Raw genomic sequence first — 15359 nt, 5'->3', positions numbered from 1 at the left:
ACATGTATATGCACGATGCACCACTTACTGCTCTGAAATAATATTCGTATCTACTTGAAACATGTTTTGTAAAACGATTTCACAAGGATCAGATTTTCAACGTTCGTAAGCTGAGCTTACTGATCTCGCAGTGTGTGCTAAAAGAGCTCTATCTTTATGTTCAATACATAGTTTTGCCATCGTTAGTTTTGTTACAAAAATTCGACGTACTACGTTGAGTCTAAATCTAAAAGTATTGTCTTAACCACGACAAGGCAGATGACGAGCGGTAATATCTAAAGTTGATCGGATCGAAATTCAAACAACACAGAACGTACAAAGGATTTTTTTTACGTAGGGTCTGTAGGTATGTGGAGCGCTCCTTTTACTATTCTGCGAATGTCCGGATAAAATACCACACTTCTAATATGCAACTACTGCAGAAAGCTTTTCTGATGACCAGCTCCCTTCGGACATGTACCACGACCGTGCTTCCGCGTCACGGGAGTTTGTCCGTATGCGCATTTGTGTGACACGGTGTAACTTCCGCAGCGTACAATTTGGTCGTACTAAGATAACTGGTGTCACTTTCGGTAACTGCTCAATGAAAGCCATTCGCAGATAATACGAGCGAGTGGGTAAGTCGGAGGCGTTCTCCACTCTTATTATCCGTCTCGGTGGGAACAGATCACACGGCCGACGCCTTCACGGAAAATGTCTGTTGGTAACGGGAGTGCGCATCTGTAGCGCCTCCCTGTTCGGCTCCTATCAGTTGTAGAATCCGCGATTCATTGCGCACCGGTTGCGGTTGTGCCATTTACACGTCAGAATACGGACGTAGGTGCGCCGGAAGGACGCGTTGCAGAGAGCGTAGCACACGGGGTTGATGGTGCTGTTGATGTAACACAAGTAGTAGAAAAAATCCCACAATTCTTCCGGTATGCACCCGGTGCAAGCGGTCAGAGGCTTGAGCAGGACTAGAATGTTGTACGGCGTCCACGTGATGATGAAGGTGAGCAGGATGGCGGAGAGCGTCTTGGCCGCCTTCTTGTCGGCCTTCTTCTCCTGCGTCTTCTTCTTCTTCTTGGGGTGCTGCTGCAGCTTTGGGCCCGCGTTGGCGAGCAGCGCCTTGGAGCCGGGCGCCAGCTGCTTGGGGATGATCTTGGCGTTGAGCGGAATGCGGATGTCGGGCATGTGCGAGGGGCGGCGCGCCGCGGCGGGCGACGGGAAGGCCGTGGGCGCGCCCGCGGGGTGCAGGCTCAGCGAGTAGTCGCCGCTGTCAGCGCGCGCCGCCGCCGCCCGCCCCCGCAGCGGCGTCAGCGTCGCCGCCGCCGCCGCCGCTCCGCCCGCCCCCGCCGCCCCCGGCGCGCCGGCCGCCCCCGCGCCGCCCAGGCCGCTCGCCGCCGCCGCCGCCGCCGCGCCGCTGCCGTCGTCCGCGATCATCTTGATGGACGGCTGGTCCGCCGTCGAGTCGCAGCTCGCCGAGTCCGGCGGCAGCCGTATCAAGATCGTGTAAACCTGCAACATATGTCCCGCCTCTTAAGTAATACCCTCTTTGACAACAGGTACATCAGCAACAGCTTTCGACAGCTATTTATTTTATATTTATTCGGCTGGGAAGCTTCGACCTATAGAATCCGTCGAAAGGAGAAAAACAGGAAAAACACGAATCTATGAAATGTATGGGATGAAAATAATACTGCAAAAATAGTAACGGTAAAGATAAAGAAATAACGGAACAAGAATTTATTTAATTTTAGAAACTTCAGCAACAGGTAAGAAAAGGCGAATAAATTGATGTTGGGCTGTTAGTAGGAAACGTTCACGAGCAATGATTTATTTATTGAACCAGGTATTAGTACACAATCATATTAACTGAGGAGACACAAGTTATGGGATAGCGATATGGACATATACAGATGTCGTTGGTTACCACATGCAGATGGTATAAAGGGGCAGTGTATTGGCGAAGGTGTCATTTGTGTTCAGGTGATAAATGAGGTAAGGTTTCCGACGTGATTATAGAAACACGACGGGGAATTAACAAGGCCATTCTGTTTCGGAAATCGTTAAGAAATTCAATATTCCACCATCCACAGTGTCAATAGTGTGTCGAGAATATCACATTTTAGGCATTACCACTCACCACGGACAACGCAGTGGCCGAAGGCCTTCACTTGGCGTCCAAGAGCAGCTACGTTTACCTAGAGATGTCAGAGATAACACATGCAACACTGCGTGAAATAACTACAGAAATGAATGTGGGACATATGACGAACGTATCCGTTAGGGCAGTGCTGAGAAATTTAGCGTTAATGGGCTATGGTAGCAGACCGACGAGAGTGGTCTTGCTAACAGCACGACGACTGCAGAGCCTCTCCTGCGCTCGTAACCATATCGGTTGAACCCTACACGACTAGAAAACCTTGGCCTGGTCACACGAGTCCCGATTTCAGTTGGTTAGAGGTGGCGCAGAACCCACGAAGCCATGGAGCTAAGTTGTCAGCAAGGCACTGTGCAAGCTGGTGGTGGCTGTGTTTACATGTAATGGACTGTGTCCTCTGGATGTTCGGCCACTTGGAGACCATTTGGAACCATTCGTGGACGTCATGTTCCCAAACAACAATGGATTTCTTATGGATGACAATGCGGCTTGCCACTGGGCTACAACTGTTCGCGATTGGTTTGAACAAATCTGTGATGGTCCACTGGACATTACAAGTGGCGGGTCACTGTTATGTGTTTATCACAGACGGCAATGCGTGCTCTGCAACGTGCTCCCATACTGTCCATAAGCTAGTAGGGAGTTGTTGTGGTACGGCGTTCCATTCCTTCAGCAGTGCGATTGACAACTACTGGATGATTGTTGGTACAATGGACGTGCTGAAATACGCCTACCCAAAACATCCAGCGCGTGCTCTATGAGATTTAAGTCGGAGGAAGGGGCAGGCAAGTCCTTTCGTCGAATATCCTTCCATTCTCTCATGTGGCGAGAGTTGGGGACACGTAAGGCACCTAGGAACATTGTCGAATTTGATCATTTTGATGGTACAGGCATTGTGGTGGTGGTGGGGGGGGGGGGGACATAATGTCGAATGGCCTTCTGAGCTTCACATTTTTGCCGGCCTGAGTGGCCGAGCGGTTCCAGGCGCTACAATCTGGAACCGCGCGATCGCTACCGTCGCAGGTTCGAATCCTGCCTCGGGCATGCCTGTGTGTGATATCCTTAGGTTAGTTAGGTTTAAGTAGTTCTAAGTTCTGGGGGACTGATGACCTCAGAAGTTAAGTCCCATAGTGCTCAGAGCCGTTTGAACCATTTTAACTCCAGATTCCTTAATACGGTACACTCGCAGGTCGACGTTATTTTGACACTGTGCTCCACATGCGTCTTTCCATGTGAGTATTCGCCCGTGACTTTGTATGAATGACGATGCGCGGCGGCATCGACCCACTCAGGTGGAGTAACTCTTGGAAAGAGAGTATATTCGGTCGGCAAATGGACTTGCTTGCAAGTTCCTCCGAGTTAAATCGCATCGAACAACTGTGGCCTGTATTGGGGAGATGTACTACGGCACACCCACATGCACCAATGACCATCCAGCAGTTCTCAGTAGTGCTGATAAAGGAATGGAACCCTCTACCTCAAGAACTCGTTATCAGCCTGCCGCCAGCGTGGGAGCACGTTGCAGAGTATCCATGCCGTCCGTGGTGATCACACACTATATCGAGAACCGTTTCGCGCCTTTTTTAATGTCCGGCGACCATCATAAATCGGCGTGACTTCGGTGTGATTATTGTCTTTGAAGAAAAATGTCATTTCTGTTCATCTTGTTGCACGTTTCTGTCAGACGCCTTCTGTGCTTTACTGTAGCAGCTCTTTTTATGTATGGTCCAAGTTTCATCGAACTATGCTGCTTGGCAGTGACATTATCCCAAATCTACTTTCGTCTTTAAGTTTTGCTCATCATTGTACCCGGGTACGGTTTTACGAGGACAGGACAGGTGGCTGGCCGTGGCCTTGCTGACGGAATCGTCCTGGCATTGTACGATACGATTTCGCAAAACCACGGAAAATATGAAGAAGGATCGCTGTACAGAACAAACTCCATTCTTCTGAATACGAGGTCGGTATCTTAACAGCTGCACACTTCATCTTTTTATTGTTCCCCCCGGTTATAAAGTTTCTGTCATTTTGCACTATTTGCACACGATAATTACTATTTATCCCCGCACACAGACGCTGGTGAACCCAGGACTTTTTCTTGACTTCCGGAAGGCGTTCGATACAGTTCCGCACTGTCACCTGATAAACAAAGTAAGAGCCTACGGAATATCACACCAACTGTGTGGCTGGATTGAAGAGTTTTTAGCAAACAGAACACAGCATGTTGTTATCAATGGAGAGACGTCTACAGACGTTAAAGTAACATCTGGCGTGCCACAGGGGAGTGTTATGGGACCATTGCTTTTCACAATATATATAAATGACCTAGTAGATAGTGTCGGAAGTTCCATGCGGCTTTTCGCGGATGATGCTGTAGTATACAGAGAAGTTGCAGCATTAGAAAATTGTAGCGAAATGCAGGAAGATCTGCAGCGGATAGGCACTTGGTGCAGGGAGTGGCAACTGTCCCTTAACATAGACAAATGTAATGTATTGCGAATACATAGAAAGAAGGATCCTTTATTGTATGATTATATGATAGCGGAACAAACACTGGTAGCAGTTACTTCTGTAAAATATCTGGGAGTATGCGTGCGGAACGATTTGAAGTGGAATGATCATATAAAATTAATTGTTGGTAAGGCGGGTACCAGGTTGAGATTCATTGGGAGAGTGCTTAGAAAATGTAGTCCATCAACAAAGGAGGTGGCTTACAAAACACTCGTTCGACCTATACTTGAGTATTGCTCATCAGTGTGGGATCCGTAACAGATCGGTTTGACGGAGGAGATAGAGAAGATCCAAAGAAGAGCGGCGCGTTTCGTCACAGGGTTATTTGGTAACCGTGATAGCGTTACGGAGATGTTTAATAAACTCAAGTGGCAGACTGTGCAAGTGAGGCGCTCTGCATCGCGGTGTAGCTTGCTCGCCAGGTTTCGAGAGGGTGCGTTTCTGGATGAGGTATCGAATATATTGCTTCCCCCTACTTATACCTCCCGAGGAGATCACGAATGTAAAATTAGAGAGATTAGAGCGTGCACGGAGGCTTTCAGACAGTCGTTCTTCCCGCGAACCATACGCGACTGGAACAGGAAAAGGAGGTAATGACAGTGGCACGTAAAGTGCCCTCCGCCACACACCGTTGGGTGGCTTGCGGAGTATATATGTAGATGTAGTAGATGTAGATGTAGTAGGACCACGAACATCCTGCTTTGCCTCTTGCACTCCCTTCAGTCTCTAAAGAAAAAAATCTCTAGGCCCGTAAACATGCTGCCATGCCCCATACACGTCTTCATGTCCTCCCTGCGGTCTATCTGAAAAACTGAGTCAACATCCTCCTTTTACTAGTGAGAAGTTGAGCACAGGAGAACGACGTGACGTGACTGTCACGCATTATAGGTCTTAGCACATAATTTTCTTATAAAAGCAATTCGTCGTGATAATGAATTGTAATGCGACATGGTGTTGCAGCTATCACCTTTCGTTGTTAATCATTATTCTGAGTCTAAGTAATATTTAGTCATGAAGTATGCATTACTTATGAAGTACATTTTACCTGTCTCTTTAAAAAGACGTATTTTAGTAACCTTTTTCCTTTACTTGGGGAACTGGGGCAGCAGACGACCGACATGAGTGTCTTTCTAAGAGCACGACATTGCCTGCAGCACCTCTCCTGGGCAAGTGAGCGTATCGGTTGGAACCTGAATGACTGGAAAACCGTGGTCTGGTCAGATGAGTTCCGATTTCAGTTGGTAAGAGCTGATGGTAGGGTACAGTGTGGTACAGATCCCACGAAATCATGGACCAAAGCTGTCAGCAAGGTACTGGTGGTGTCTCCATTATGGTGTGTACTGTAGTTGCATGGAATGGACTGGGTCCTCTGGCCTAACTAAGTCGATCGCTTACTGGAAATGGTCATGTTCGGCTACTCGAAGACCATTTGCAGCCATGTTCCCAAACAGCTATTTCATATCACTGGGCCACAATTGCTCACGATCGGTTCGAAGAATGTTCTGAACAATCCGAGCGAAAGATTTGACCAGCCAAATCGCTCGTCATGAATCCCATTGAACAGTTATGGGACATAATCGACAGATCAGTTCGTGCACAAAATCCTGCAACACTTTCGCAGTTATGAACGGCTATAGGGGCAGCATGGATCAGTGTTTCTGCAGGGGGATTCCAACGACTTGTTGAGTCAATGCAACACTGAGCTGCTGCACCATGCTGGGAAAAAGGAGGTCCGACACGATATCAGGAGGTATACAATGAATTTTGCCACCTCAGTGTAAATTCAAACTGGCTGTTGTTCCATGATTATGTATAACACTATTAGCGAGATATTAATTTTTCCCTGATGTGCACAACAGATTGATAGGCATACTCGCTTGGTGCAACAAGGATAACCAGTTTTTAAATAGTTTTAGTACTAGCTCGACTACTACATTTACTTGTACTATTACGGCTCTTTTTTGTAGCTGGACCCCCAAAAAGGAACAGAAAAGGTAAGTCTGAAAGACTGCAAGCTTGTATGTTCTCTGTACGCACAGCTTTCATTCTTTAAAATGCTTTTTAGTCATGTGATATTTCAGTTTTTCCCGACGTGGTTCATTAATAGTGCGCATACGCATTTCAGGCGAACTGTTCGTTTCGTATTTCTTACTCGTGTGCTGCCTGGGCGGCAACCAGACTGTCAAGTTTTATCTAAAATGATGAGCCTCGCCTAAGAACTATTCACCTATGAATAGGAATGGGTTATCGGGTCGACAAACTGAGGCGGCGCTGCAGTCAAAACCAACAATTTCGGCCGAAGAGGTTGAAACTGAGAAAGGAACAGAAAACCATGGATCGATTATCTGCCCTACAGCGGCAAAATTTCCAGAAAGATCGGTAGACTTCTATGTAGTTAAGAAAGATAAATGTCTTCTTTGCAGTGTGGTGGTGGTGGTGGTTAGTGTTTAACGTCCCGTCGACAACGAGGTCATTAGAGACGGAGCGCAAGCTCGGGTTAGTGAAGGATTGGGAAGGAAATCGGCCGTGCCCTTTCAAAAGAACCATCCTGGCATTTGCCTGAAACGATTTAGGGAAATCACGGAAAACCTAAAGCAGGATGGCCGGAGACGGGATTGAACCGTCGTCCTCCCGAATGTGACTTTGCAGTGTCTCCAGAAGTCAGGTGAGTACCTCACTCAGCCGTTAAGGGGGTGAAACATCCCCTCGAAAATACCTGAGTTAAATATTTCTGAACGAGCACCGTTGAAAGGGTAACAGATGAAAAAAAATTCAAATAGTTCTGTCGTTTCTAATGTACGTTACAACGGTGCACCGAGATCTGCCGAAATCGTCATTTTTTTTTTTTTTTAATTTTCCTGTTCTCGTTGCCGGCTGTTGTGGCGGAGCAGTTCTAGGCGCTACAGTCTGGAACCGCGCGACCGCTACGGTCGCAGGTTCGAATCCTGCCTCGGGCATGGATGTGTGTGATGTCCGTAGGTTAGTTAGGTTTAATTAGTTCTAAGTACTAGAGGACTGATGACCTCGGATGTTAAGTCCCATAGTGCACAGAGCCATTTGAACCTGTGCTCGTTGCGCAAAATCGAAGTGCATTCAGGTCTTTTTGGCCCAAGCAATTCTACACTATTTCAAAGTTGCTACAATAACGTAAAAAGAATTTCAAATCTAAAATAATTAAATCTGAAAATGTTACAACTGGAAAAAATATGGAAAATGTAAAAGGGAAACACAAATAAAACACAAGATTAAAAGACAAACAAATTTAAAAGAAAAAATATGTATAGAAAAATATATGTGCAGTATACATTTAGAATATATTTATCTGGAAAATACTTATTAAACAATCCAACACAACAAATGGCATTGAAGTGGATATATACGAGCAGAGATGTAGAGATATTTCTGGCTGACTTCTGCCAAATGCGTCTTTGAACCACCACTTCACCATATATGACTAAACTTGGTATTAACGATGCTATACGTCTTGCTTCTTGTCAAATGTCGAAATGAGAAACAAAATAGTGGGCGGGGGGGGGGGGGGGGGGGCGGGCGGTGAACTATCAAAAAATGGCTATTTCGACAAATATTGGTGCACCGTTTTAACATACATTAACAGCAATAGAACTTCTATTTGAAATTTTTTGAAGTGGGTGTTTCAGCCCGTTAACGGCCGTATGGGAAGGTATAAAAAATATTTTGTCTTTTATTTTGCTCTACACTACAACAAATTCGAAACCGACCAAAATCAAAGTGTATCCTTTGGGTAGGTTTGCCTGTCAGAATGCCAAGGGGAGCATGCCTGCTCCTCATAACCGATTTCATTAGAATGTGTGGTGTATGAAGGGCTTGGCCAGAAATGAAAGTGACGGAAGTGGGAGCTCCAGGTTGCCGAGAGTTTAGAGAAAACAGCATTTCTGACGCGGGTCGGGCCGTGTATCAACTGTTTATATTAGCGTAGATTCCGGACAGCGGTTGGCGCAGTGTGAAGCGTACAGAACGGTATGTGGAAATAGCTGGGGTCGAGTCCCTATATGGTACTGTTTTTTCATTTTCAATTTGTTACCTGCACTGCAAATAAACTAAACTAATGTTCAGTCTATTGAATTTATTAATATTTTCACTAAAGACATGATAAGGAAAGGCAAAGGAAAATCTGAGTCGGAAGTAAGTTACCAGGGAGGGATCATAACGCCTGTACGAGCACTTCGTATACAGGGTGTTCGGAAATTCCACTACAAACTTGTACGACTTGTATAGGGCAGTGAGTACGTAATATTTTGAATAGGAACCCGTGACCGGATTGATTACGCGTTTGCAGAGTACACCAACATGATCCTCCTGAATGGCGAGGCTCACGGTGATCGAAGACCTGCTCGTCGCCTTTATCAAGATCGTTCTCCACAACGTCCGACTCCATTGCATACCCGTTTCACCACAATTACGCAACGGCTTCCAGAAAGGGTACCTTCGCCGTCAGCAGACGTGACTGTGGTGCTCCAAGGAGATGCCGTGCTCCCGTACTGCTTCACGTTGAAGAGAACCCGGCAGCAGGTACGGGAGCAATTCCTTTGGCTGTTGATGAGTGGAACTGTAAAACATGTGATGTGCTGGATCACGCCGAATCAACTACTTTTAAAAATGTTCGCGTTACCAACATGTTATCAAATGGTTGTAGTACGGAAATGGTACGTTTCCGGACGTGGGATCGAATTCAAAATATTAGCTACTCACTTCTCTTTCCGAATTCTAGGAGTTCTCGGGAATTTCCGAAAATCCTGTATAAAACTGGATAATTTTGTTACTTTGAAGTTGATGATTTACACGTGCTAGGGTGATATTCATCGTCTAGACAGGGAAAACGCTTTCGAGGCAACGGTTGAAGCAGCGGAGAGAGTACAGAACGGTTGTCGGAGGGTCTTGGGATCCGGTCCCCATATCGAAACTTTTTTTATTTTCAGTTTTTTACATTACATTGCAAATGAGCCGATATATGAACAAAGTAATCATATCTTACACAGTGCAATATGTTGTAAGTCTTCTTGGGAAATTATTGCCAACACTCAGCGTATGTCTGTGTCTACATGATATTACCGGTCCTTTGGACCCGAGGATTCAGAAAACGGTCGATGACTTCGCGGCAAAATATAGAAATACTTGCATTACTTCGTCAGAATCGGAAAACTTGAAACAGCTTTACACAAAAAACTTGAGTTATGTGATGAATCACTACGTGTAGGAGAACAAGTTCCTTCTGCTACTTGACTGGTGGGCGAAGACAAACAATACCCAACAATACGACTTACATCTTTGTGGCATCGCTATTAGGACATATCAAAACACATATCTTTCGTTCATGATGAAAAGTCATCCATGATAAATTTTAGAACATGTTGCTACCAATATCCAGAAATGGTATACTTGTCTTGATGCATGAATACACTGAAACGGTAAAACGCATCTAGCCATCAAAAAAAAAAAAAAAAAAAAAAAAAAAAAAAAAGGTGTTATAATGGTTACTACATTTGAGGTAATTAGTAGCGGAGATTTTTTTTTTCAGAAGAAGAAGAAAATAGCTGTATGCGAGCAGACCTCAGAAAGTGAGTAACACACGTCGTCACACGGAAAGACCATTCCGTAATGACAGCGGTGCTTTGCCGGATGAGAGTACATATTCTCGATCTCCCGCAGAGACGATTCTGCTGCGGTACGTGTAAGAAGTGCATTACAATGTGGTAGTCAAATGGCGCGGCAAATTGAGACATACTCCAAACATGAATACGTGGAACAATGTGATCCTTGCGGACGAAAAATCTAAATTGCACGAAGATTCACGGTGATGCACTAAATGCAGTGTCCAATCGTAGTGAAATGTTGCCAACAATTTGACCAAGGCCGCACACATGTAGGTGATGCTGATCGGGAAGGGAGGCCACCGACATCAGTCAAAGGCGATGATACCCAGGCGATTGACGAAATGATTCACAGCAATTGCAGGTCTTCCGACGATGAGGACGTTCACACAGCGGTTCCCGAATAGCTCCGTCACGAAGGAACGGATGTGTCTCGCCGAAGAACTGAACCATCCATAGAACTTTCCGACCGTTGTTTAGACCTGTATTCGACTCACTTTGAAGCGTAGTGCAGGATTCAGTAAAAGTTACATGGCCTGCCGAAGTAATGTATAACTTAATTTTTGAAATGCCAATGGCCTTGCCGCAGTGGTAACACCGATTCCCGTAAAATCACCGAAGTGAAGCGCTGTCGGGCTTGGATGGATGGCCGTCCGGTCTGCCGAGCGCAGCGGGGTGTACTGAGCCTTTGTGAAGCCAATTGAGGAGCTACCTGACTAAGAAGTGGCGGTCCCTGTCACGAAAACTGACAACGGCCAGGAAACCGATGTGCTGACCACGTGCCCCTCCATATCTGCAGCCAATGAGGCCTGAGGGCTGAGGACGACGCGGCCGCAGGTCGGTACTGTTCGGCCTTCAAGGCCTATTTGGACGTTTGTCTAGTTTTTGAAGTCCCCTCGTAAGTGGCAGTTCTGAGTGACGTTAAGACTGTGATTATTCACACAGCCGTTGATACAATATATGGCACTCCACAGAAAATAATATTAACCTATTCGAGTTACGCAACAGGTCCTCTGGACTGTTTTACCTTACTCATTTTGATAATATCGTTCTTTAGCACTTGGAAGGAAGAATTATGTGATAGGTGAAATTCAGAAAACACAACAATGGAATACTTATTACATTTGTTCCGTAATGAATTTAGTATTCAGTATTCAATTTTTGTTTGAAGATCTGAGGACGAATGTCTCCGATATTTCTCATTGTGTCTGGCTGACAAACTCAGTGTTCTGCTCTTAACAAATAATGCTTTGTAGAACGTCGACAGGTTTACTAAAGCCTCCTGTGTAATAACTTGGTTTCGCAGTTCATGATGTAGCACGCTCTTGCGTGAGTCAGTTACATGCACATTGTCTCTTGTCATGCTTCTGTTATCCACAGTTTCTGGGTTAATAAAATCTGTTAAAATGTAAAACCATCTGCCTTATACATTACTATGAGCATTCGTCTTTACTACCCGCTCCGTTTTATACTTTTTGCAGGAAGTTGGTTTACTAAAGTACATCTGTAATTCTGAAAATAATATAATCAACGTTTCGGGATCTAGCGTTCTCCGCATAATGTCTGTTTAAAGAGAAAACTCTCCAGAGATTTGATTATTTATTACGATTTTGAGTAGTTACAAGTTAACTAACCCGGCTGAAGTATAGAAGCTACAGATGTAAGTCGTACAACACAATTTGATTCAGAAAAGTGTCTGCTTACTGACAGGGTTCCGATACTTGTACCCTGGTCGGGAGAGGTTCGGTTGCCATGCTGGTCCCATCATCTTACGTCGGTTTCTCCATGGCCCTGCTCCTGTGTCCTTCCTATTCCAGCTGAATTATTTGCGAGGTCTGCCATAGACTGTACATGTAACTTTGAATGAGTTAATGGGATGCATGCGTGTAGATCTCTCGCGTGTTCACAATCTGTTAAAACCACCAACGTGATTCCTGAAACTCCGAAAATTTGTATGTGAGCAAGCTACCAGTCGGCTTTGAGTTGCGTTCAAACTTCCTAATGAATGTTTAAGAAATGGGAACTTGGTGGTCAACGTAACCACATGCTTAAGTAATAAGCTTCAAGCCACGTCCCTCGATTTACCAAACGTCGGCGAAACTGAACTCACTTCAACAGTTTCCGGGTCGAACAGAACATACAGTATCCAGTGCTACAGTGCAGTGTTGACGTTAAGATAGAATATGTAGCTGTGACGAATTTCATACAGTTTTTTATACAAGGTGATTCAAAAAGAATACCACAACTTTAGGAATTTAAAACCCTGCAACGACAAAAGGCAGAGCTAAGCACTATCTGTCGGCGAATTAAGGGAGCTATAAAGTTTCATTTAGTTGCACATTTGTTCGCTTGAGGCGCTGTTGACTAGGCGTCAGCGTCAGTTGATGCTAAGATGGCGACCGCTCAACAGAAAGCTTTTTGTGTTATTGAGTACGGCAGAAGTGAATCGACGATAGTTGTTCAGCGTGCATTTCGAACGAAGTATGGTGTTAAACCTCCTGATAGGTGGTGTATTAAACGTTGGTATAAACAGTTTACAGAGAATGGGTGTTTGTGCAAAGGGAAAAGTTCTGGACGGCCGAGAACGAGTGATGAAAATGTAGCACGCATCCAGCAAGCATTTGTTCGCAGCCCCGGAAAATCGACTCGCAGAGCTAGCAGAGAGCTGCAAATTCCACAATCAACTGTATGGAGAGTCCTACAAAAAAGGTTAGTTATGAAACCTTATCGTCTGAAATTGGTTCAAGCACTGTCTGCAGCTGATAAGATAAAAAGAATCGATTTCTGTGATTTTATCCTTGCTCAAATGGAAACAGATGAATCTTTCGTTTCAAAGATTGTGTTTAGTGATGAAGCAACTTTCCACACTAACGGGAAAGTCAACCGTCACAATGTCTGTATATGGGGCACTGAGAATCCGTGGGAAACAACTCAGTATGAACGTGACTCGCCTAAGGTGAACGTTTTCTGTGCCATTTCAGCCAATAAAGTTTTTGGTCCCTTTTTCTTCGAAGGTGCTACTATAACTGGACTACAGTATCTGGAGATGTTAGAGAATTGGCTGTTCCCTCAGCTCGAACAAGAAGCACAACAATACATATTTCAGCAGGATGGAGCGCCACCACATTGGCACTACCCGAGGCGATGGCCGCCAGGCAGCCCGTGACAGAGCACTTCATCACTGGCCTCCAAGAAGCCCTGATCTTACCCCCTGCGATTTTTTCTTATGGGGATATGTTAAGGATATGGTGTTTCGGCCACCTCTCCCAGCCACCATTGATGATTTGAAACGAGAAATAACAGCAGCTATCCAAACTGTTACGCCTGATATGCTACAGAGAGTGTGGAACGAGTTGGAGTATCGGGTTGATATTGCTCGAGTGTCTGGAGGGGGCCATATTGAACATCTCTGAACTTGTTTTTGAATGAAAAAAAACCTATTTAAATACTCTTTGTAATGACGTATAACAGAAGGTTATATTATGTTTCTTTCATTAAATACACATTTTTAAAGTTGTGGTATTCTTTTTGAATCACCCTGTATTGTTTTAAGAGCTGAGATATAGCCGTGGATAACGAACATGATCAAGGAAGCATAAAATTTCATTCTTTAAATAATGAGAAGCCCTGAAGGTTGTCTTCCTACGGTCAGCACTTGCCTATGCCGCATTCCGAGGCTACTCCTACAGAGGTTGCTGATTAAATTCCTCAAGCCTTAACTTTTGTTCGATCGACCCTTTTTATTATTTGTTATATTACTTTACGCAGTTTTAATACCTCATTAAACGTGATACGTGGGTGTATTATTAGTGTTACCTAGAGTTACCACCGCAGTTTTTCGGCACCACATATTCTCACTCACCAATTTCCTATTTAGTAACTAAAAAAAATAATTACACTTAAGGTTTTTCATGTATTTCATTGTATTACTGAAACAATTTTCATGTATTTTATTTCTAGAATAATTTTAACCTGTTTTAACCTAACTAAATTTTACATACATATTTGTGAAATACATATATAGCAGCGACAACGGATGAGCTTACGTCACAAATAGGTTTCTGTGTCGCAGCTCAACACCCGTTTGCTGTAAACAGAAGCACCGTTCATTTTATGCTTCTCTCGACACTGCGATATGTTTGCACTATTATACCTGTTCGACGATGCCAAACTAATTTTTTTACGTATTCTGACGATACCACTTTGATTTAATCATATTAGGATAATATTTGTTTTAGTGTCAGCTATGTTTCATCAAATTATTAAGTTCGTCTTTTCTACATGTATGAAATCAGCGTATGCCCACCCGGCTAGCCGCGCGGTCTATTACGCTGCTTCCCGAGCTCCCGGCGGATCGGAGTCGAGGTCCGGTGTGTCGGACAGCCTGTGGATGGTTTTTAAGGTAGTTTTCCATTTACCTCGGTGAATGCTGGCTGGTTCCCCTTATTCCGCCTCAGTTACACTGTGTCGGCTTTTGCTGTGGAACACCGTTTCCACATACGCATACACCATAATTATTCCACCACGCAAACATTTGGGGTTACACTCGTCTGGTATGAGACGTTCCTGGGAGAGTCCACTGGGGCCGAACCTCACAGTAATCCTGGGTTGGGCGTGGGGCGGCGGTGGGGTGGGTGGACTGCAGTGGCCTGTTGCGGGCTTGTGAACCACTGAGGGCTATGGCGGGACGAAACCTCTCTGTCGTTTCTAGGTCCCCGGTTTAAGACATACATACAAATCAGCGTATTTTCGATTGGTTTTCCTACCTTTTACAGACCTGAAGATTGTCATTACGGACCGAAACCGATAGTCTGGTTTTTGAGCAGCGGCCTCCATCTGGGCTGGCAATATTTCATCAGGTAGAAAAAAAAAATGCCAGACACTGAATTTAGTTCATAAACCTTGATATATAGTCCCTAGATTCATTAAACTGTATGGTTTTCCTTTATTGCCATGAGGAAATTACCCCTAAGAAAAATGCACGTGCCGACCGGTGTGGCCGAGCGGTTCTGGGCGCTTCAGTCTGGAACCACGCGACCGCTGCGGTCGCAGGTTCGAATCCTGCCTCGGGCATG

At 44.9% G+C, this 15359-nt stretch overlaps 1 protein-coding gene across 1 annotated transcript in view; it reads right to left on the bottom strand.

The window, feature by feature from the left end:
* Positions 1–568: 568 nt before the first annotated feature.
* The window catches only part of LOC126471360 (muscarinic acetylcholine receptor DM1), a 117413-nt gene continuing 102622 nt past the window's right edge, over positions 569–15359 (bottom strand). The window contains exons 3-4 of the mRNA XM_050099481.1: positions 1407–1497; positions 569–1319 (exon numbers count right to left, since the gene is read on the bottom strand). Coding sequence (XP_049955438.1) covers positions 748–1319; positions 1407–1497 — 663 coding nt within the window. The 3' untranslated portion in view covers positions 569–747. The remainder of the gene's footprint in view (positions 1320–1406; positions 1498–15359) is intronic.

Source organism: Schistocerca serialis, chromosome 3, assembly GCF_023864345.2.
Source record: "Schistocerca serialis cubense isolate TAMUIC-IGC-003099 chromosome 3, iqSchSeri2.2, whole genome shotgun sequence".
Lineage (NCBI taxonomy): Eukaryota > Metazoa > Arthropoda > Insecta > Orthoptera > Acrididae > Schistocerca > Schistocerca serialis.
Note: the sequence above shows the minus strand (reverse complement) of the source record. Positions and strands in the feature narration are given on the sequence as shown.